The sequence below is a fragment of the Chelonia mydas genome, chromosome 7 (genome assembly GCF_015237465.2).
Source record: "Chelonia mydas isolate rCheMyd1 chromosome 7, rCheMyd1.pri.v2, whole genome shotgun sequence".
Taxonomy (NCBI): domain Eukaryota; kingdom Metazoa; phylum Chordata; order Testudines; family Cheloniidae; genus Chelonia; species Chelonia mydas.
In genome coordinates this window covers 25,941,085-25,965,948 of record NC_057853.1, presented here as the reverse complement: position 1 = coordinate 25,965,948, position 24,864 = coordinate 25,941,085, and the positions used below count along the sequence as shown (strand labels likewise).

The 24,864-nt window shown below is 39.6% G+C and overlaps 1 protein-coding gene across 19 annotated transcripts in view; it reads right to left on the bottom strand.

The window, feature by feature from the left end:
• The window catches only part of ERC2 (ELKS/RAB6-interacting/CAST family member 2), an 823,531-nt gene that overhangs the window by 332,614 nt on the left and 466,053 nt on the right, over positions 1 to 24,864 (bottom strand). For all 19 annotated transcript variants that reach the window (XM_043551551.1, XM_043551549.1, XM_043551542.1 and 16 more), the window contains one exon: positions 1,125 to 1,285. In XM_043551551.1, the coding sequence (XP_043407486.1) occupies positions 1,125 to 1,285 (161 nt within the window). The remainder of the gene's footprint in view (positions 1 to 1,124; positions 1,286 to 24,864) is intronic.

The following is a 24,864-nucleotide window of genomic DNA, read 5'->3' as shown; positions in this document are numbered from 1 at the left end:
AGGTAATCCATTTCTGTCCAAAGTGAATTAAAGCTCTACATAGGCTTTAAAAGCTAAGAATCTCAATCAAAAGATGCATTCCAAATATGTGTCTCCAGTACCCATGAGTGTCTGTACAGCCACCCAAACATCCCACAGCAACAGCCAGAACTTTCCTTACAATCTTTATTAATGTTACCCAACAATTGATAGTTGTGGTCAGTCATACCAAATATGCATCCTTTCCATTAAGGCGGGACCTTATCACTTATTTAATGCAATTGACTACAGCAAACAAAATTATACAGTCAAGACAGATGATCATTTGAAGTTGTATTGGTACTAAGCCTCTGATTCAATTGCAGCTGAATGAGCAGCTAACAACTATCTATATGAAAGAAAGCTATAAGAAAACAGCAAAGTGAATAAAAACTGCTTATGACTGCATCTGGTTCCCTATTTGCTCACTAAACAGTAGTATCACCAATAATGAACCATGTACATTTCCACTTTTTAATGTAGACCAGAGGTGAAAACACCCATTGACTTCATTGGGGATATGACTGCACCCAGATATTTATAATCAACCTACATATTATTTGATATCCCACTTTCAGTTTGACATATGCAGAATTATACCATATGTACCATATACCAGCTTTTTTCAGGATTCTTACTGAAAGATGTGACTGCATCCTAGTTTTAACAAAACTCAGTGGACAAATTTGCTTTGTGCCACAGGTGAACCCTTTTCACATCAGAATAAGGCAGAACATTATGGAAATTTAAAACACTGATAATGAATGGAGACCAATTCATATTAAAATATTTCAGAAGCTTTCAACTTAAGTTAAACTGTGCTGATACTGTATTAGTATCTAACACTATAAGGCAAATGGAAGTTATAACAAAACACTTTTTCAAGAATTCTACCTGTGCGTGTTGTTGACTTCCGAATAAATACTACCTTCATAATCCAAGGATATTTTATTGTATTTCTTCATTTTAGATGGAACCTAACTCACACACATTTCTTAAGAGGTCCTCAGTTTCAGACTGTTTAAATATGAATACAGAACATATAGAGCAGGGGAAAAAATGGAAATTGCAATGCATCTAGTATCAAGAGGAGTAAATGTACTTACTTCATTTCTAATATTTCTTCAAGCTGTTTTCTCCGCTCTATTCTGAGGTTAGCCAGATGTGCTTCTTTCTCAGCCAGAGACTGCTGTGTTGAGGCAAGACGGGCTTTGGTAGCATCCAATTCTTGTCTGGTCTTTTCCAGTGCATTCATCAGTTCTTCTAACTAAAAAGCATAGATTGTTTAAGTTCCATATTCTTCATAGCAAATAATATTTTATAAACACAGAAAAGTCATAGTAGGGATGAATATAAGTGGAAGCATTGTTCAAATCCATTCCCACTTTTTACTGGTTAAAAAAAAAATCAGTTCTTAAACATCAGGAAATGATCGAGTTTCCAAAAATCCATCTAGTCACCAATAACATTTATACAAACCATTGAACTAACGTACATTACCAAGAGCCCTTCAACCTGTGCCATTGCCATAAATACTTCCTACACCACTTAGTCTATGGAACTCATTATGGACCCGTGGTAGTAACTCTATAGTTCAGGCTCTAATAGCACTTCCATTATAAACTGATCTTGACACCACACAAAACTTTCACCAAAAACCGCTCCTTTCAGACTTACATTTTATGTGATAACTGGTGAGAATCTCTGATGAGTGTATGGAGCACGTGGAACAGGGGAAGAGCTAAAGTTCTGACATTTGAACATCTATTTTTTAATTCATGGAATATATTCTCAACCTCAGCTCCATTTTAGCAATTTTTTGGGAGATTTCCCAATAAATACGAAATGCATTCATGGTGAATTGATTAAAAAACAACCCTACTTTAAAAAATAGCAATTTAGAAAAAAGTGTAGGCTGTGTTATAAAAGTGACATAATATTATTTAAAGAATAAAACCCAACCTCTGCAGAAAGGAAAATATATATTCCACTTGCCTGGCAGCAGCAGGACTGTCTTGTGGGTGGATCATTACATTTACAGAACTGTTAAGTTTATATGACAGGGTAGAAGGTCACTACATGGTTACTGCTAAAAAGCACATTAACTCCAGCATGGCATCCCCTTACCCTTGGCACAGAAACTCAGCAAGTTAATGAATGAGATAAGACTGAAGACTGCAGGCCAGTCAGACTTGATGTCATCCACCGGTCCAAATTTTGCACGTGTGTGAGCAGAGAATTAGGCTTCCAGTACATAAGTGCAATGGTCCTAAATTGGGGATTTCACTTTGAGTTTTTTTGTCAGAGTAAAACCATTTTGTATTTGTTATATGCACCTCCTACAAACACATGACGAATAAAACACTTGAAAAGTAAGATTGGTCACTACAGATATTTTGTTGCTCTTTTCTTTCTTTCTTTCTGCCTACTTGTAATCTGCTAAAAAATATAGTAGCCACTGTAGTAACTGCCACATCACTAAATACAGACTGTGGTATACTTTGGGGTATAATGTTAAGTTTTATACTTTTTGAAGAGTTTTGTGTGAACAATAGGTGGCAGATTTCCCCAAGATCCTGCAATTATGATATTTAGAGAAATTGTGACACACTTCCTGTTTTGTTTTCTTACTCACCCACTCCCCTCTCCAAAAAATTAAAATTATATAAATTAACCAACAGCGGAGGAAAATATGTGATGCATTACATGAGACTAGCCAGAAAGTGATAGGGGAGGGAGCCAACTGGAATATATCCAACCTGACTGCTTTTTTTTTTCTGTGCTACCATATTGTTGATACTATGGAAGCCAAGCAAAAATGTTTGCTTTTGCTGGTGTACAGAAGAAGTCTGACAGAATTCAGCTATGGACATATAATCAGCCTGTCTACAGAGAAAATAAGATGTTTTCCCCAAGTTCATTTTTAATTACTGCTTGTCTCTATGTTGTTATTTAAATCCTACTACCATGCAATCAGCACATATAAACCACATACTTCTTTTTCAAGTTGAGCAAATACTGTGTTGCTTTTCTCCCACATAACAGCTCTGTGAAGCAGAATGAACACTATTATATGAATCAAACAATAGTAATCAGACTCAAACATTATTTAAAAACTTATATATTACTTAACCCCTTTACCATAAGTACAGTGCAGCCATTCTCTATTGACATTCCATTGAGGTTGATGGGAAATTAGAATGTGCCTGGTACATTCAATACAGAAGAAGGCATGTTCTACTAGGACATACCTAGAATTGTCCAGCTATACCAAAAGGACACTTGGTATGGATTTAATCAGGCTGCAACTTTATTATTAGATGTCTGGGACTACCTGGCAGATAAAACTGTACAGTGCAGGCAATTCCATGTTCATTCAATCCAAATGGCTACCCTTCCTCTGGCAAGACTGGACAACATCCGTCCTGCTTCAGGTGCAGTGCAGTCATTAGCAACAGCAATGAAGTGGTTAATAGCTTTCAATATCTTTCCACCCTGCCCCTCAAAAAGTAAAACTGGTGAAATACAGATATAAATGAAACAACAAAGAGAAATGATGTTCATCCTGAGAACAGTTCTGTGCAGGCGCAGAATTACACTGACGCAGAGCCTCTTGCAGGGTGAGGACTTTACATTTATTTGAAAATAGCTATTACTGCCTTTCCACAGTGACTACTTCCTAGAAAAGTTATACTTGGGAAAATACATATTGAAAAAGAGAGAAGATCTGCACTGTGACCTACAGCAAAAAAGAAAAAGTGAACAAAAGGAAAACTAAGGATGAACACAAGGGGGTGGGGGTTACTTGCAATAATTTATATTATCTTTGATCATATAATGTCAATATGTTACCATAAAAATACAAATAGGATTTAATGTTCTACATAGTCACATACAAAGGGATGTGAATTACCTTACCTTGTCTCCAAAGAAGTCCAACTATATATAAAACTTAACTTAATATTTTTCTTGTTTTAATAGGATTATTCCAAAATCTCATCCTTAAATTTCTCCAAACCCTGTATGCTGTTTTATCTACTCAATTCACATTAATAATCAGTACCATCTAATTAAGTCCCCAATCTATTACTTAAAGTCAGTTGCATCTGTTAATAGTAACATCTATAAAGATCCAGGCCTACAAAGTGATTCAAATGCATGGACCCTTATTCCACAACAGTGACATCAAAGTCAGTGGGACTCTGGAGGTGTGGACCTGTATGCAGTACAAGACCCTGAATTGGAACAACAGCATCATATCTAAAGTTTTAAAATTTACTTTTTCCTTCTCCTGAAGCATTAGTCAGATTTGTCCTACTGTGTGTTGATAGACACAACTCACATCAAGTTTCCTATCAAATCATTTGAGAATATTTTTAAAGCAGGTAAAGCGATCATTATCTTTCAACTGTTAATGTGATGACATTTTTATTTATTTATTTTTTACTTTATTTTGGGAAATAAAAAAGTCAAGTAGATTTGTAAAAATATCTACACATAGAAGTGATGAGATTTTAAAGGTAGAGAGAAATTTTTTTGAAAGGTGAATAAAAAAACTTTAAGACCACAAATCATTAGCATGTGTAGACTCAAAAGCTATACATACATTTACATTTTTAACACAATATTTGCAAATCAATTCCTCCTTCACTTTTCTGACAAAACTTAAGTTCAGGGTTCTATGTTTCCTTACCTACTTATCTCACAAATATCTAAAGCAGCACCAGGATTTGATTGGCAGGCAGGCTGGTAGCATAGAAGTGTAGGACTGGAAGGGACCTCCAGAAGTCTTCTAGTCCAGTCCTCTGCACTCAAGGCAGAACTAAGTACTATCTAAACCATCCCTGGCAGGTGTTTGTCTAACCTGCTCTTAAAAATCTCCAGTGATGGAGATTCCACAACCTCCCTAGGCAATTTATTCCAGTGCTTAACTACCCTGATAGTTAGGAATTTTTTTTCCTAATGTTCAATTTAAATCTCCCTTGCTGCAATTTAATCCCATTGTTTCTTGTCCTATCCTCAGAGGCTAAGGAGAACAATTTTTCTCCCTGCTCCTTGTAATAGCGATTTATGTATTTGAAAACTGTTATCATGTCCTCCCTCAGTCTTGTCTTCTTCAGACTAAACAAACCCAATTTTTTCAACCTTCTCTCACAGATCAAGTTTTCTAGACCTTTAATCATTTTGCTCTTCTCTGGATTTTCTCCAGTTTATCCATATCTTTCCTGAAACATGGCGCACAGAACTGGACACAATGCTCCAGTTGAGGCCTGGAACAGTGGAAGAATTGCTTCTCATGTCTTGCTTACAACAGTCCTGCTAATACATCACAGAATGATGTTTGCTTTATTTGCAACAGTGTTACACTGTTGACTCATATTTAGTTTATGATCCACTATGACCCCCAGATCCCTTTCTGCAGTACTTCCTAGGCAACCATTTCCCATTTTGTATGTGTGAAACTGATTGTTCCTTCCTAAGTGGAGTACTTTGCATTTTTCCTTACTAAATTTCATCCTGTTTACTTCAGACCATATCTCCAGTTTGTCTGGATCATTTTGAATTTTAATCCTATCTTCCAGAGCGCTTGCAACCTCTCCCAACTTGGTATCATCCACAAACTTTATAAATGCACACTCTATGCCATTATTTAAATCATAGATGAAGATATTGCACAGAATGGGACCCAGAACTGATCCCTGCAGGGCCCCACTTGATATGTCCTTCCAGCTTGACTATGAACCACTGATAACTATTCTCTGGGAATGGTTTTCAAACCAGTTATGCACCCACCTTATAATAGCTCCAGCTAGACTGTATTTCCCTAGTTTGTTTATGAGAAAGTCACGTGAGACAGTACCAAAAGCCTTACTAAAGTATAGCAGGAAGTGATTTTCAAATACCTTCTTCGAAAATGTATGTGTGTGTGATTGCTAATGTCACAATCAAGGTCAGTGCCCCTACATATATATATTAAATATACACACTCACATTATATTATAATGTAAAAGTATCAGACAATCTTAACTATAGACAACGTTGCCAGCTACACCTGTAATACATTTAAAGTTCTAGAAAGGGAGAAAGATCAACCATAAGCCCGTACCCTAACAACAGAACCTATTCACATCCCTGACGTTGGGTTAAAATGATAAAAGATTATTATATGGGAGAGAACTAATCTATCACCATTTAACCCTAGAATTAGTGCTGTGCAGAATCCCCGATATTTGGCATTTGGTTTTAAGCTGAATATCAGTTTTCTGAATTTTGCAAATATCCCGTTTCTTTGCTGTTCCAATCCCTGCTGAGAGGAAGAAAGGGAGCATTGGGGATTTTTTTTTCTTCCCTCTCCCCAGAAGGTAGAAAAGTGACAACAGATTGCTGTACTCTGTTCCCCTGGAGGAGCAGTGAGACCAGCACTAATATTATCCTGTCTCTCACAGGAGTTCTTCAATTTCTCCATTGTCCATGGAAGGTAGCTGAGGGATCAGCTTATTGTTGGTCAAATAGCAGCTTTATGCGTTTTTCGCACACCTCTACAAAGTATAAGAGAAAGTTTGCACTGAAGGACATATTCAACAACTTCCTAACTTTATTAGTCCGGCCTTTAGTGTGGATCCACTTTCCTTCCATAGTGAAGTGTCTATTCCCCTGTCAGTCCATGTATGTACATTGATAGGATATTCTATATACAAAAGTCACAAGAAGAATTTCTCTCAAAGTCACTTTCTCATCAGTAATCTAATCCAAAATCCAAGCAGTATTGTAAAGTATTTTAATTATCTGCTGATGGCAAGTAATGAAAATCTTATTCTTCTAATTACCCTTATTATGGGATTTTTCTACCTTTATCTCTATTCTACCTCACATCTCTTCAGCATTACTGCCTTACAGTGACACCTATTGGAAAAGGTTGAACTTGTAGCATCCAGAAGCTCCCTCATAGCTGTTGGCTAGATGTTGTAATTACTAAGTAAAGGTTTTATTTAATCTCAACCGTTGGAAGAATTTATTTTGGGGATCTCATTGAATTTTGGGCTCGGTCTTTTAAGATGAAACCCTGAACATCCCAAATCCATTACTAGCCCCTTTTTACATTTCTGGAAGGCCTAATTTCACTAGTTTCCTTATTATAATAATATAATAAATGAGCTATTAAAAACAGTGAATTTATTCAACCCAGAAAGCTTAACCAAATGTCAGCATTTTGAGGATCTCACTTTGACTAAATATGTTTATTCTCAATATCTGAACAGAAGTTCATCATTTCTGGGTGGCAGAAAAACAACAAGCCAAGCTGCTATGCATGTAACTCTCATTCTTAGTTTTCAATATGTTTTAAACAATCCTCTCTCCCTCCAAGTCCAATTAACACAGTTTCACACCAAGATATGAAAAGAAAGAAGTGAATGTGCAAAAAATATACATCTGAGTAACCAGATTCTGTTAAACTAAACAGGGTTAGAGTTCAAATGAATGACAGTTTGTTAAAAATGCCCTTGGGCATTCTTAATTCCAGATTGGATTCGGCTCAACGCACCTCACACTAACATAATACAGCTCCAGTGAGTGGGAAAAGGGGGAGGGGGGAAGGGGAATCATATGTTTTTACAGTTCAAGTATGACATATTTCTGCGAGATGACGAAAAACTGGCAATCTTCCAACAATCAGGACTATTATTATTAGTAATATTATCTTAAAAGGCTTGGCACTTCATTTTAACAACAATAATCGTGATAAATACATGAGTTTTGGATTTCCCTTACTGATTTTTTTTCACATACCAGTATGCACAGCGATAATACTAATTTAAAATATAATATTTTGTTAGCATATTTAGACCATTTATGAATTTTACATACTAAAATACATGTTGTGATATCGCACTACTGCTTATGTAGAGTTATCTTAGTTACCACTGTTATCTAAACAATATTAGAATTAGTGAGAAGAGGTTATCAAGAAAGCTACAAAAAACAACAGATCTTCTGTTGTATTTGTTCAACTGAGAATCAACTGGTTTAGAAGTTGTTTCAGTTTTCTTGGAAAGTTATTTTTCTTCACATCAGCTGGGAGCAGTTCTCATTCTTTTGAGATCAAACTCTATTCTGTGTAGACTGCAATAATCTGCAGTTCTGTGAATATGGAATTGATAGGAGCTAGACAGCCCCTTCCAGTGTAAAAACGTGGGACTGGCCAAAAAGAATGATTCCGTAAGATTCTCGTCATGTAGCAACTACCAAATAGTTCTATCTTTGGGTTGGGAGGGCAAAGTTTGTCCCTCTGCAGAGCCAGGCCCACACCAAATCACACAGATGGGGGAGCAGTGGGAGGCCAGGGCTCTTCACACACAGAGGCCTCTCATAGTGTAGCCCTGATGGGAATTCCCCCTGGCCACAGCTGTCCCCACAGTCTCACTTAAATGGTGGGGTTCCCTACCCCAGGGAGCAGATGCAGGCAAGATAATACAGACACAGCCCAAGTAGTGGAAGACAGAATGAAGATGATTGGATGTAGAAGCTGCGGCATGTACATGATCCTGGAGGGGTTACCTGGAAAGAGTTTCGTCTGCATGAAGTGCTGCCTGATAGAGCTGATGGAAGAAAAGATCCGAGGATTGGAGATGCAGGTGGAAACTCTGGTCGAGTTTAGAAGAGGGTTTGAGCAGATGATGGAGCAAAGACATGAGGAGGCTGAAGGGAAAAGCTCAGATTTGCAGATGGAAGCAGGACCAAAGAACTCTGAGGGGATACTGTTGGGTGAGGAAAGTGGATAGTGGAAGCATGTGACTAAAAGAACGAGGCAGAGGAAAAGATGGGCTAGTGAAGGAGAAACAGAGCTCAGGAACAGGTTTGCGGAGTTGGAAAATGAAGAAGGGGCACAGCAGGTGGTCTCTGAAGGTGAGAGGGCAAGGAAGAAGAGAAGAGCAGCTAGTCCTATAGGAAGAGGGCAAGAGTCAATGGAGATAACACCAAATATGAGCCCCAGGAGGATACGGGATGGGTTACAGAGGATTGCAAGGGATAATAGGAATCGAGAGGACTTGCAGCCAAAGGGAACAGGGGATAGACTGGAGAATTGTACCATCACCAGCAAAAGGCAGGTCTACGTCATTGCGGACTCCTGACTGAGAAGGATACACAGGCCTGTAACAAGAGCATATCCAGAGAACAGAAGGATGTGCTGTTTGCTGGGTGCTAAGATACAGGATGTGGACCTGATGCTGAAAAGGATTCTAATGGGAGTGGGAAAGAATCCACTGATTGTCCTTCATGTGGGAACAAATGATACAGCTAGATTCTCGCTGGAACGTATGAAGGGAGACTATGCCAGGCTGGGGAAGACGCTTAAGGAAATTGAGGCTCAGGTGATCTTCAGTGGGATTCTGCCTGTTCCTAGAGAAAGGCAACAAAAGTGTGACAAGATTATGATGCTCAATAGATGGCTCAGGCACTGGTGCTATAAGGAGGGCTTTGGGGTGTACGGCCACTGGGAGGCATTCATGGACAGAGGACAGTTCTCTAAGGATGGACTTCACCTGAGTAAGGAGGGAAATAGACTTCTAGGATGGAGGATGGCACAACTGATCAAGAGAGCTTTAAACTAGGAATCTGGGGGAAGATGGTTGGGAGATGTCCCGGTAATCTCCACGCTGGATTTTAACATTGAGAGGGAAGAAAATGAAGTAAGAAAAGACAGAGCTGTTGGTAGCAGAATGGACATAAGGAGGAAGGGTAGTGTACATACCAGTCTAATAGGTGATACTGGTGGTAGAACGTCTGTGCCTAATCAGGTAAAGAATGTGAGTGAGGCCAAACAGCAAAAATTAAGATGTTTGTACACCAATGTGAGGAGCCTAGGTAACAAAATGGAGGAACTAGAGATACTGGTGCAGGAAGTGAAATCAGATATTATAGGGATAACAGAAACATGGTGGAATAGTAGTCATGACTGGACTACAGGTATTGAAGGGTATGTGCTGTTTAGGAAAGACAAAAATAAAGGCAAAGGTGGTGGAGTAGCATTGTATATCAATGATCAGGGAGACTAAAGAAATAAGAAGTGATGGAATGGATAAGACAGAGTCTGTCTGGGCAAAAATCACATTGGGGAAGAAAGCTACTAGAGCCTCCCCTGGGATAGTACTTGGGGTGTGCTATAGACCACCGGATCCGATCTGGATATGGATAGAGACCTCTTTAATGTTTTTAATGAAGTAAATACTAATGGGAATTGTGTGATCATGGGAGACTTTAATTTCCCAGATATAGACTGGAGGACAAGTGCTAGTAATAATAACAGGGCTCAGATTTTCTTGGATGTGATACCTGATGGATTATGTATGGATCACCAAGTAGTTACTGAACCAACAAAAGGGGATGCCATTTTAGATTTGGTTTTGGTGAGTAGTGAGGACCTCATAGAAGAAATGGTTGTAGGGGACAACCTTGGTTCAAGCGATCATGAGCTAATTCAGTTCAAACTAAATGGAAGGATAAACAAATATAGATCTGTGACTAGGGTTTTTTATTTCAAAAGAGCTAACTTAAAAAAATTAAGGAAATTAGTTAGGGAAGTGGTTTGGACTCAAGAACTTGTGAATCTAAAGGTGGAGGAGGCTTGGAATTACTTCAAGTCAAAGTTGCAGAAACTATCAGAAGCCTGCATCCCAAGAAAGGGGAAAAAATTCATAGGCAGGAGTTGTAGACCAAGCTGGATGAGCAAGCTTCTTAGAGAGGTGATTAAGAAAAAGCAGAAAGCCTACAAGGAGAGGAAGATGGGAGGGATTAGCAAGGAAAGCTACCTTATTGAGGTCAGAACATGTAGGGATAATGTGAGAAAGGCCAAAAGCCTTTAATTCCCCTTGGACCTTGCAAGGGGAATTAAAACCAACAGTAAAAGGTTCTATATAAATAAGAAGAAAACAAAGAAAGAAGAAGTGGGACCGCTAAAGGTGGATGGAGATGGAGTGGAGGTTAAGGATAATCTAGGCATGGCCCAATATCTAAACAAATACTTTGCCTCAGTCTTTAATGAGGAGCTTAGGGATAATGGTAGGACGACAAATGGGAAGGAGGATATGGAGGTAGATATTACCACATCCGAGGTAGAAGCCAAACTTGAACAGCCTAATGGGACTAAATTGGGGGGCCCAGATAATCTTCATCAAAGAATATTAAAGGAACTGGCACATGAAATTGCAAGTCCACTTGCAAGAATTTTTAATGAATCTGCAAACTCAGGGGTTGTACTGTATGACTGGAGAATTGCTAACATCGTTCCTATTTTTAAGAAAGGGAAAAAACGTGATCTGGGTAACTACAGGCCTGTTAGTTTGACATCTGTAGTATGCAAGGCCTTGGAAAAAATTTTGAAGGAGGAAGTAGTTAAGGACATTGATGTCAATGGTAATTGGGACAAAATACAACATTGTTTTACAAAAGGTAGATCACGTCAAACCAACCTGATCTCCTTCTTTGAGAAGGTAACAGATTTTTTAGACAAAGGAAACACAGTGGACCTAATTTACCTCAGTTTCAGTAAGGCATCTGATACAGTTCCACATGGGGAATTATTAGCTACATTGGAAAAGATGGGGATCAATATGAAAATTGAAAGGTGGATAAGGAACTGGTTAAAGTGGAGACTACAATGGGTCACACTGAAAGGTGAACTGTCAGGCTGGAAGGAGGTTACTAGTGGAGTTCCTCAGGGATCAGTTTTGGGACCAATCTTATTTAATCTTTTTATTACTGACCTTGGCACAAAAAGCGGGAATGTGCTAATAAAGTCTGCAGATGACACAAAGCTGGGAGGTATGCCAATACAGAGAAGGACCAGGATATCATACAGGAAGATCTGGATGACCTTGTAAACTGGAGTAATAATAACAGGATGAAATTTAATAGTGAAAAGTGCAAGGTCATGCATTTAGGGATTAGTAACAAGAATTTTTGTTATAAACTGGGGACGCATCACTTGGAAGTAACAGAGGAGGAGAAGGACCTCGGAGTATTGGTTGATCACAGGATGACTATGAGCCGTCAATGCGATATGGCCGTGAAAAAAGCTAATGCAGTCTTGGGATGCATCAGGTGAGGTATTTCCAGTAGAGATACAGAGGTGTTAGTACCATTATACAAGGCACTGGTGAGACCTCATCTGGAATATTGTGTGCAGTTCTGGTCTCCCATGTTTAAGAAAGATGAATTCAAACTGGAACAGGTACAGAGAAGGGCTACTAGGATGATCCAAGGAATGGATAACCTGTCTTATGAAACGATTGCTCTCTATAAATATATCAGAGGGATAAATACCACAGAGGGAGAAGAATTATTTAAGCTCAGTACCAATGTGCACACAAGAACAAATGGATATAAACCGGCCATTAGGAAGTTTAGACTTGAAATTAGACAAAGTTTCTAACCATCAGAGGAGTGAAGTTCTGGAACAGCCTTCCAAGGGTAGCAGTGGGGGCAAAGGACATATCTGGCTTCAAGACTAAGCTTGATAAGTTTATGCAAGGGATGATATGATGGGATAGCCTAATTTTGTCAATTAATTGATCTTCAACTATTAGTGGTAGATATTCCCAATGGCCTGTGATGGGATGTTAGATGTGGTGGGATCTGAGTTATTACAGAGAATTCTTTCCTGGGTGTCTGGCTGGTGAGTCTTGCCCACATGCTCAGGGTTTAGCTAATCACCATATTTGGTGTCGGGAAGGAATTTTCCTCCAGGAAAGATTGGCAGATTGGGGGGTTTTCTCCTTTCTCTGCAGCGTGGGGTATGGGTCACTTGCTGGAGGATTCTCTGCACCTCGAAGTCTTTAAACCACGATTTGAGGACTTCAATAGCTCAGACATAGATTAGCAGTTTGTTACAGGAGTGGATGGGTGAGATTCTGTGGCCTGTGTTGTGCTGGAGGTCAGACTAGACGATCATAATGGTCCCTTCTGACCTTAATGTTTATGATTCTATGATTCTGCAGGACTATGAGGGAACACTGTGTTACTCTTCAACTTTTTTCCACCCAACAGAGGACTGCATGCCCTTTGTCCACAGCCCATCTGGGTCCCTCCACCTTCTTCTTGAAAGGCTCCCAAACCAAGAAGAATCATTCCCAAAGTTTTGGGAAGGTGCTGATGGATATGGTGCTGTGGAAAGTGGCTGACCCTGCCCCTTTCTGCATGGAGGGGTGTGATCCACATACAAACAATCCCCCTGACATCTGGAAAAGGGGAAAAGAGAAGTGGATGAACAGGCTCTAGAAATGTAATACATAGGCACTGGAATAAACTATGTGAATGATTTAACAAAAAATTAAAAATAAGCTACTTAGATTCCAGGAGGGTAGTTAATGTTCATTTTGGGTCATTTGATAATGGTATAACCAATGTAAGGGACGAGGAAATTACACCCAAGAAATATCAACCAGCAAGGTATTGTACACATTTTTAGTAAACATATACTGTATAATTTAAATCTACTTTAATGTAAATTAGCAACAGCATTTAAAATGCCACTCTGATTTGGTTGATTATCTTTTCAATAGGAAGGCAGTAATAATTGTCAAAGAGATGTCATACTGCTGACAGCAAGTGCTGAAAAGAAGGTCCATTATTTCAACCTTATAATTATTGCTTCATAGTGAGTAAAGTAGGCTTTTTAAAAAAGTGTTTTACTGCTTATGACATGTATTAGACTGACATCTCAAGTAGCTGAAACCTATTTAATGACAAAAGAGAAGCAAGACAGGTACCAGCATGAGTTTCCCCACATGGCCCTACCAGGATCATTACTAAGGATGACAGGTAGTTCAGTCTCCCTGATATTCATGTATTGCTTTCTCAGCTGAGTTTATCAACAAGATGCCAGTTATTGTCAGTTGGGCCTTTATGATGGGGATGCCTGCCATCCCTATGTAAAAGTCCTGTAGAACTTAATAAAAAAGTATGACTTTCCTTTAGGTATTTTAACAATTTAAAAGAAAATGATAGCCCTCCTAAAGAATTACATAGGATGATTACCAAAGAGATGATATAATTCTCTATTAAACTCTATAATAGACTAATTTCCATAGAACCGTATTCATTTAATATGCATTAAATTCTAGAGACTTGTCCATAAAGGTTCTGAAAACTGGACTGAGCCCAGTTCTGGAAAATGGACCAAGTTCACTTCATGTAAGCAACAGATAATTCATCAGATGAGAGTTTTATTTTTAACTTCATTAGTTAATTAAAAAAACAAACACAATACTGTGCTTCTTGGATACATTATCCACTGTTACACTAAATGTGATGATTTTGCCTAGAAATGATACCGATTTTAGTGATGTATTGTGTCCAAATATCCAAACTTAATGAACAGTTTGGGAAATAGTGGAGTGAATTGGTTACAAAAAAAAAAAACACTCTAAACTGGCTCATTATTGGGTACAATGTATCATCTAAATGGAACTTAAAGCTTGTATCCATCTACTCTCCCTCTTAGAATTAAATACAGTGTGCTTTAGCTCCCCCAGACAGCTCTCTGTCTCCCAAAATACATTCTGCATAGGTGCAGAAATCACTCCCACCCAAGTCACACAACTCAGAGGTTTCTCCAACTGCTGTCTCAGGACTGGAGTATTCTACACAGACCCTCAAAAAGAAAAAGAGGACTTGTGGCACCTTAAAGACTAACAAATTTATTTGCGCATAAGCTTTCGTGAGCTACAGCTCACTTCATCGGATGGTCTCTAAGGTGCCACAAGTCCTCCTTTTCTTTTTGCAGATACAGACTAATAACGGCTGCTACTCTGAAACCGGTCATTACACAGACCCTGCCTCCCATCTTGTGCAAGACATCTGGTCTATGGACCCATATAGTGGCAGATCCACCAGATCAAACATCTCACCACTCTCAAGTCTCAGCTGTGCAGAAGGGTGCAATGAGCCATTGCGGAGCTGGACTTTGTGATGCAGACTCCTAAAATACTGCTCTTCCTACAAAATTGAAATGCAGGGGAAGATTGGCAGAATCCTCTGCACACGGAGTAGATTTGTTCCTAAACAGAAATTACTACAACAGCAGTGGATTACTGTATGAAGTTTGGTAGCCTAGACAAGGGCCTGATTCTGATCTCTCTGGCATCAGTAAAAAACAAACAAACAGGAAGAACAATTACATTAGTATAAAACTTAATTTTAACATAGGTTTTAAATATCAGAATCAAGCGCCAAATATTTCTTTATAGTTACAGCCTGCCAGTTGAAGGCTGCTCACATTGATGTTACTGATTTTTTTAGGCTGGAGGAATATAAGCAATGTTTCAGTCAAACACTCTGAATAATTTGGAGAAGAATCTTTTTGCTGTTGCTAAAGAATACATGGCAAATTAAGAGGTATTCTCATTGCGCACTTCTGAGCTCAGATTCCTTTTGTTACTTTAAACATTAAACTGTTAAAAACCCATCATAAATAAGTATAACAAACATACTTTTATCTGTTTGCAGTCATTCTGATTATACACTGTATTTTTAAAAACATAATTAGCTATAGAGACAGAATACTGTTTTCTAGATAGAAAAGAAATCTGATCTGAAAATATCATCATGTAATGTTAAAGACTGCATTTAACACAGTGAGATAAAACCTGTCCTCATTGTACCATGCAACTCTATTCCCTGCACTGGGTTGCCGAGCTGTAACTGAGGACAGGATTTTGCCTGGAATGCATGCACTTTTACATTTAAAAGGTATATATATTTACCTACTGAAGCAGTATGTTTAGGGGCTAGAGAACAGGATTAGAAGTCAAGAGATCTGTATTGTATTTCCTACGCTGCCATTAAGGATTGCTACAAGGGAAAATTTAATTGAATAACTATAACACCACAATTATAACACTATAGTTATAAAAATAATTTCTCATGTGGATACTCTAGTAATTGGACATCTAACATAGTGAATGCCAGTGAAAATGAAATAGGAACAGAGGCTAAAATAGGGAAAAACAAGTTAAAAATTACTTAGACAAGTTAGATGTTTTCAAGTCACCAGGGTCTGATGAAATACATCCTAGAATACTCAAGGAGCTGACTGAGAAGATATCTGTGCCATTAGCAATTCACTTCAAAAAGTCATGGAAGATGGGAGAGATTCCAGAGGATTGGAAAAGGGCAAATATAATGCCAATCTATAAAAAGAAAACTGAGGACAACCTGGGGAATTACAGACCAGTCATCTTAATTTCAGTACCTGGAAAGATAACGGAGCAAATAATTAACCAATCATTTTACAAAAAGAAAAGAAGTACTTGTGGCACCTTAGAGACTAACAAATTTATTTGAGCATAAGCTTTTGTGAGCTACAGCTCACTTCATCGGATGCTGAAGTGAGCTGTAGCTCACGAAAGCTTATGCTCAAATAAATTTGTTAGTCTCTAAGGTGCCACAAGTACTCCTGTTCTTTTTGCGGATGCAGACTAACTTGGCTGCTACTCTGAAACCAATCAATTTGCAACGACCTAGAAGATAGTAAGGTGATAAGTAAATGGTCAATATGAATTGATCAAGAACAAATCATGTCAACCCTAATAGCTTTCTTTGACAGGGTAACAAGCCTTGTGGATGGGGGGAAAGCAGTAGATGTGGTACATCTTGACTTTAGTAAGGCTTTTGCTACTATCTTGAATGACCTTCTCATACATAAAAACTAGGGAACAACAACCTATATAGATCTACTAAAAGGCAGGTGCATAACTGATTGGAAAACCATTCCCAGAGAATAGTTATCAGTGGTTCACAGTCAAGCTGGAAGGGCATAACAAGTGGGGTCCTGCAGAGATGAGTTCTGGGTCTGGTTCTGTTCAATCTCTTCATTGATAATTTAGAAAATGGCATAGAAAGTACACTTATAAACTTTGCGAATTATACTAATTTGGGAGGGTTTGGCAAGTGCTTTGGAGGATAGGATTAAAATTCAAAATGATCTGGACAAACTGGAGAAATGGTCTGCAGTAAATAAGATAAAATTCAATAAGGACATATGCAAAGTACTCCACTTAGGAACGTACAATCAGTTGCACACATACAAAATGGGAAATCATTGCCTAAGAAGGAGTACTGCAAAAAGGGATCTGGTGGTCATAATGGATCATAAACTAAATATGAGTCAACAGTGTAACACTGTTGCAAAAAAAGCAAACATCATTCTGCAATTTATTAGCAGAAATATTGTAATCAAGACACGAGAAGTAATTCTTCCACTCTACTTTGAGCTGTTAAGGCCTCAGCTGGAGGAATGTGCCCACTTCTGGGTGCCACATTTCAAGAAAGATGTGGACAAATTGCAGAAAGTCCAGAGAAGAGCAACAAAAATTATTAAAGATCTAGAAAACATGACCTTTGAGGGAAGATGGAAAAAATTGGGTTTGTTTAGTCTAGAGAGGAGAAGAGAAGACTGAAAAGGGACAGGATAACAATTTTAAAGTACATTAAAGGTTGTTACAAGGAGGAGGGAGAAAAATTGTTCTCCTTAACCTATGAGGATAGGACAAAAAGCAATGGGCTTAAATTGCAGCAATGACAGTTTAGATGAACATTAGGAAAAACTTCCTAACTGTTAAGGGCATTTGTGCACTCGAATAAATTGCCTAGGAAGGTTGTGGAATCTCTGTCATTGGAGACTTTTAAGAGCAGGTTAGACAAACTCCTGCCAAGGGTAGTCTAGGTAATATTTTGTCCTGCAATGAGTGCAGGGGACTGGTCTAGATGACCTCTCAAGGTCCCTTCCAGTCCTTTGTCTCTATAATTCTATGATTCCTATACACAAGTGTCCTTTTTCTTTTTGAGCTTATATCACTTTGAAAATTATATAAACCAAGGCACTCTTATTGTGGAATAAAAGTCTTCACATGGGGACCGTTGTACCACCAGGGCCATCCTAGCCATTTTAGTGCCCTACGCAATACCCCTCCCTCCCCCCGCGGGGAGGGCTGTGTGGGGCCCCAGGCCTCCACGGGGGGACAGGAGGGAAATCGCCCACCGGCACGAGCCAGCGGCATGGCTGGGAGCCGGTGGTGTGAAGTGGGCTTCGGCCTGGTCGCTGCACTTACTGCCACCCAGCGAGTGCAGGCCTGACCCCTGCTGCAGTCCTCAGGAGAGCATGGGCAGGAAGAGGCGGGGCTAGGGCAGAGCAGGGGCGGGAGCAGAGCAGGGGTGGGGGCCATAGGGAAGAGGCTGAGCAGGGTCTGGAGCAGCATGCAGCTGTGTAGGGCATCAGGAAATTTGGTGCCCCACATTTTCTGGTGCCCTATGCAGCTGCGTACTTTGTGCCTGGGTAGGGATGGTCCTGTGTACCACCATAGTTACGTTCATAATTTTCACGATGTCAACAAGTCCTAACTTACTGGAGGCCCAAACCAACACCAACAAAGTCAACATGATCTGTCCACTCACTGTAAAGAATGCAGATCAGTACCTTTGACAGGCTGTGGGTATCTCAAGTTGATCACCAAAAATCAGCGGACACTTTGGAAAACTTTGATCTTAACATCGTTATGCCTCAATTTTAAATTTGCAAAATAGGTATTAACACTGTCCTTGCTCACATTTTTGAAGTACACTGACATTCTCTAATGCTACTACAGGCACTATCGCCCCAATTTAAGAATATGCTGAAATGCTGTCCTGGTAGGGATGCTTTCCTGAATCGGGGCTTATGTATGTGCAACATATTATATTTACGTAAAAGCATTTGCCTATAATTTCACTTCTCCTTTTAAAAAAAGTATATTATTTGCATTGTTTGAATTAATTTGAAAAGTAAGGTTTCAGAGTAGCAGCCGTGTTAGTTTGTATTCGCGAAAAGAAAAGGAGTACTTAGCTTATGCTTAAATAAATTGGTTAGTCTCTAAGGTGCCACAAGTACTGCTTTTCTTTTTGAAAAGTAATTCTTTCCTTAATCAATTTTACTGCATTTCCTCTCCTTTCTTCATTTCAGCCTCAGTTGAACATGTTGACGATAGCTGTAATGAGATAGGAAAAAGATAATGGACAATATCCTGCTCTAAGTTACACTAGTTTGACATCATGTAACTCCAATTACACAAGCAGTATTAAATCTGATTTCCATTGGTATAAGTGAGAGCAGAATTAGACCTGATATACGTATGTTCACAAATCATACAGTCTAGCCTAATATTTCCAAAATTATTTAAAATATATATTTATAGTAACTATATCTGCTATCAAATTTATATATATTTCAATAGATACAGTATCTTGTAGGGTAACTGAATGTATCTGGATGAGAACTCTTTTAGACTGAAAACAATTAGGCTGTGTGGTTTTTGTGTTGAGTCTCTTTAGATAAACTGTGCAAGTAGAGCAGAGCAACTCTTTTGCTGGTGTTAAAGTACAGCGCTGTCAGTCTGGCCTCTCTGGTTAATGTCAATAGCACTGCATATAAAAGGTGACTAAAGTGTGTACAAATGTTGATCTTTGGAGAAGGCATGCCTAGAATCATACACACATCTACTATTTCATCCACCAGGTCAACTTGAGGGAGAGGGGGCAAATTAGGAATTTTCTTGCCAAAAGTTGATTCTTAGCACACTTGCTAGGCTATTCTACACAAAGCTACTTCCCCTGCTGCATTTAATCCATAATCCTGATATATTATTAAACTTAGAAATGCTTCTCTCATAGAATAGTTTCAAAAGCAGCAGGGAATGTATGTGTAATGTGTTATTGCAAATAGGTAGTTTATGCAAATAAAGTAGTTTTGTACTTGCATTATGTGTTTAAACTTTGTCCAATGTGAATACTTGGATGTCATAAAAGTACCTGAATAGCTTGACATGGGAAATTTTAAAGTAATGTAGTGTGACCCAAGAACCCCTTAATGCCAGCTGCTAAGAGGGTTACAGGAATGTCCTGATTCTGGCTTGTACATTCTGGCTCACCTAATAATACCAGGTGATGTCATAAATGAAAGCTGAAGTCACATTGGTCATTAATACTGTTGTGAAATGTAAGTATAGATACTATGTACAGAGTTAAGTATATAGATGGAAAATATGTTCTGAGAGTCTGTATCAGGGTATGAGTCACTAGAAGAAGTGAAGAAACAGGTCTTCTGTCGGACAAGAGATGTTTATTCACCTCTCTGTCAGATGTAAATTAAGTATTGTAAGCTAACACTAGGGATGCCCATTTACATACAAAGTTATCACAGAGATGTGAAGTCAGCAGGCATGAGCACAAAGGGAAAATAAGCAGTAGGTGATTAATACTGTCTCTAGGTACAGACAATGGATTTTGGGGAGCAAGTAGAAGGCAAAGACAACATCCATTTATCTTGCACCTACAAAGTAAACAAGCAGTGTGTTTATTCATGAAAACATTACATTCATGAAAACAGGATCTCAGCCAACCATGGTTGACATGCTGCTGAGGACTCTGAGGTTGGGAGGGGGATAAAACTTCTTTAGACAGGAGATTAACCTATTAGTTATACTCGCTATCATTTGAATCTTTGGTAATAAACTTATTCTTGTTTGCACTATAAACATATCTAAATGCTATGATATTAAGGAAGGTGCTAATCCTGAGCTGATTCACACAGGCTGGTGTGTATACTGTTCCTTTGGGGACAGCAGACCCAGTATTTTTGTGAGGGTTCAGTGGATACAGGTCTGGACCCTACAGCAGAATGCTTCAGAGAAACTTGGAGACTGGGGTGAACCTATTGTGAATCTGCAAGGCAAAGAAAGGGCTGGCATAGCCCAGAGAAGAGTGTTTGAATGGCTAACAGGCTGGTGGAGTCAGGGAGCTGACATCCAGCTAAGCACAAACAAGTTTCCCTCTCACTGATGGTAAGGGGTAACAAAAAAGTGACTCACTCCTGGGTACCCTAAGGACCATCGTACACAAGATTTACTTTGTAGTGCTCTTACAAATTTAACACCAATAATCTCTCTTCCTCTGTTTACTTTATTCTATAGCACTTTTGTGATATACATATTCATATATATTAGTTTGTAACTATGGCAGATCTACAAAAAACCCAATGAGTCACAAACATAATGCATGCTAAAAAAGCCCACATCGCTACTGTACAAAATGCACATCTCCATAACAAATAATTGTAAATGTATTTATGCTTTTATTATAGATCAAAGAGTAAAGTTCTTATTTTTGGTATATCATTTGTAAACAGCCCTTTTTTAAAAAAGAATTATTTGCTGCTATGCAAAGTAATTCATATTCTAAGTAGTGTTTTATGGAATTCCATTTACAGTCATATGTAAAGTACAGCAGAACACATGGGAGAGAACTAGAAACTGTTTCCCAAATTCATTGTATGATACATGGCAACCCACAGAGTGAAAATCATCCAGTGTAGAAGACCCAGGGCTTGTGTATGCAGCTCTGCCGTTTGGATGACAGAGGAATTGCACTCACTAGCACGCTGTCCTGCAAGTGTGAACTAAAAGTTACCTATTTTGTGTTAACACAATCCTGTTTGAAAAAGTACTACATTAACATGAACTAGGTATCTTTCATTTTGCACCAGCATCCACATGGGGCAGTTAGAGCACAGCATGCTATTAAGCACAATTCATACCCACATAGACCGATATACGGGATAGACATAGCCTCAGACTCTTAAAACATAGATTTATGTTTCCTTCTTCCTCTGATTTTTTTTTGCCTTTCAGATCATGCCAAATGGTGAAAGGTCTTGTAGAGGGCACTTTAATTTTTTTTAATTATTATTATTTTTAAAACAGGACTGTGCAGCAGCAGCATTTGCTCAGGGTGGGCCACCTCAGGCAGAGACGAGCCAGCAGGAGTCAACACTAGAGCTAGGCAAGAATGGTTTTCCCATCCAGCAAACATTTTTGAGATTTCACACATTTTTCCTGTTCTGCATCAGGAGAGATCCAAGGCCTTTTGGTGTTTTTTTCACAAAAAGAAAGAGGTCACCCCAGAATAACCAATAACCTGGTGGTTAGCGCACTCACCTTGACTGTGAAAGACCCAGGTTAAAGTCCTTGCTCTACCTGATTCAGAACAGGGATTTGAGCATGGGTCTTCCACATTCTAACTGAGTGCCCTAACCACCCGGCTAGTGTGGGGTAGTGTCCCTCAAGTTCTCCTGTTGGAGCTATTTGACTCTGTATAAATAATTAAATATGTCAGCAAGGCAGAAAAACTGTATAGACTGGCCATTGGAGCACTCACCTGGCATGTCGGAGACCCTAGGTTCAAGTCCCTGGATCTCTCTCTCACTCTAATACCTACCCTAAACCTGAGAAATCTTTCGAGTCAGAAGTTTTGTCAAACCTGTCCCTAACCCACAAAAAAACTGTTTCAGCGAATCATCGTTTTCTGACAAAAAATGTTTTCTCAAAATTTCCTGACCAGCTCTATTCAAGACTGAGGGACTTGAGAGCCTTGCCAGTTTATGCCAGAATAACAAAATATCTGACAATAAACCTCTATCACTGGGACACAAGATCCTGAGGAGTGAAGACCATGGAAGAGCACACGACTCAGCAAAAATATCACCCCCAGAATGTGACTGCAGGAACTTCACTATGATGCAATCAATATGCAAAATTCTATGACTGCTGAGTAAAAATCTGGTTCTGAGCTCCCGCTTAGTAAAACTATCCCCATATCTATGTATGCAGTAATAACTCTGCTGGATGAAATGGTCAGGTTCATCCCTACATTCCTTCAATAAGACGGAAAACAGTTCCCTAAAGGAGGAAGAAATGGTGCTGAGGGAGCAGCATATCTAGAAGTTGGACTGAACTCAGCAGCAGTCAGGATAGGAAAAGGCAGTCTCAGGAGTCAGGAAGTACTCTGTGCGCAACAGGGAACCAGATCTCAGTGAATGCGTAGCCTATTCTCCCTGGAACTACGGCAGCAGGCAGTAAGCAAGGACTGAGAGGGAAGTACGAGACATTGCTATGTTGCTGCATAAAGGAGACCCACAGACATAGTAACTCTGAGGGAGTACTTGTGGCACCTTAGAGGCTAACCAATTTGAGTATAAGCTTTCGTGAGCTACATCCCGAAATACATACACACTTCATCGGATGCATACTGTGGAAAGTACAGAAGATCTTTTATACACACAAACCGTGAAAAAATGGGTGTTTACCACTACAAAAGGTTTTCTCTCCCCCCACCTCACTCTCCAGCTGGTAATAGCTTATCTAAAGTGATCACTCTCCTTACAATGTGTATGATAATCAAGTTGGGCCATTTCCAGCACAAATCCAGGGTTTAACAAGAACGTCGGGGGGGGGGGGGGGGGGGGGTAGGAAAAAACAAGGGGAAATAGGTTACCTTGAATAATGACTTAGCCACTCCCAGTCTCTATTCAAGCCTAAGTTAATTGTATCCAGTTTGCAAATGAATTCCAATTCAACAGTCTCTCGCTGGAGTCTGGTTTTGAAGTTTTTCTGTTGTAATATCGCAACTTTCACGTCTGTAATTGCGTGACCAGAGAGATTGAAGTGTTCTCCGACTGGTTTTATGAATGTTATAATTCTTGACATCTGATTTGTGTCCATTTATTCTTTTATGTAGAGACTGTCCAGTTTGACCAATGTACACGGCAGAGGGGCATTGCTGGCACATGATGGCATTAATCACATTGGTGGATGTGCAGGTGAACGAGCCTCTGATAGTGTAGCTGATGTTATTAGGCCCTGTGATGGTGTCCCCTGAATAGATACGTGGGCACAGTTGGCAACGGGCTTTGTTGCAAGGATAGGTTCCTGGGTTAGTGGTTCTGTTGTGTGGTATGTGGTTGCTGGTGAGTATTTGCTTCAGGTTGGGGGGGCTGTCTGTAGGCAAGGACTGGCCTGTCTCCCAAGATTTGTGAGAGTGTTGGGTCATCCTTCAGGATAGGTTGTAGATCCTTAATAATGCGTTGGAGAGGTTTTAGTTGGGGGCTGAAGGTGACGGCTAGTGGCGTTCTGTTATTTTCTTTGTTAGGCCTGTCCTGTAGTAGGTGACTTCTGGGAACTCTTCTGGCTCTATCAATCTGTTTCTTCACTTCCGCAGGTGGGTACTGTAGTTGTAAGAATGCTTGATAGAGATCTTGTAGGTGTTTGTCTCTGTCTGAGGGGTTGGAGCAAATGCGGTTGTATCGCAGAGCTTGGTTGTAGACAATGGATCGTGTGGTGTGGTCAGGGTGAAAGCTGGAGGCATGTAGGTAGGAATAGCGGTCAGGAGGTTTCTGGTATAGGGTGGTGTTTATGTGACCATCGTTTATTAGCACTGTAGTGTCCAGGAAGTGGATCTCTTGTGTGGACTGGACCAGGCTGAGGTTGATGGTGGGATGGAAATTGTTGAAATCATGGTGGAATTCCTCAAGGGCTTCTTTTCCATGGGTCCAGATGATGAAGATGTCATCAATATAGCGCAAGTAGAGTAGGGGCGTTAGGGGACGAGAGCTGAGGAAGCGTTGTTCTAAGTCAGCCATAAAAATGTTGGCACACTGTGGGGCCATGCAGGTACCCATAGCAGTGCCGCTGATTTGAAGGTATACATTGTCCCCAAATGTAAAATAGTTATGAGTAAGGACAAAGTCACAAAGTTCAGCCACCAGGTTAGCCGTGACATTATCGGGGATAGTGTTCTTGACGGCTTGTAGTCCATCTTTGTGTGGAATGTTGGTGTAGAGGGCTTCTACATCCATAGTGGCCAGGATGGTGTTATCAGGAAGATCACTGATGGACTGTAGTTTCCTCAGGAAGTCAGTGGTGTCTCGAAGGTAGCTGGGAGTGCTGGTAGCGTAGGGCCTGAGGAGGGAGTCTACATAGCCAG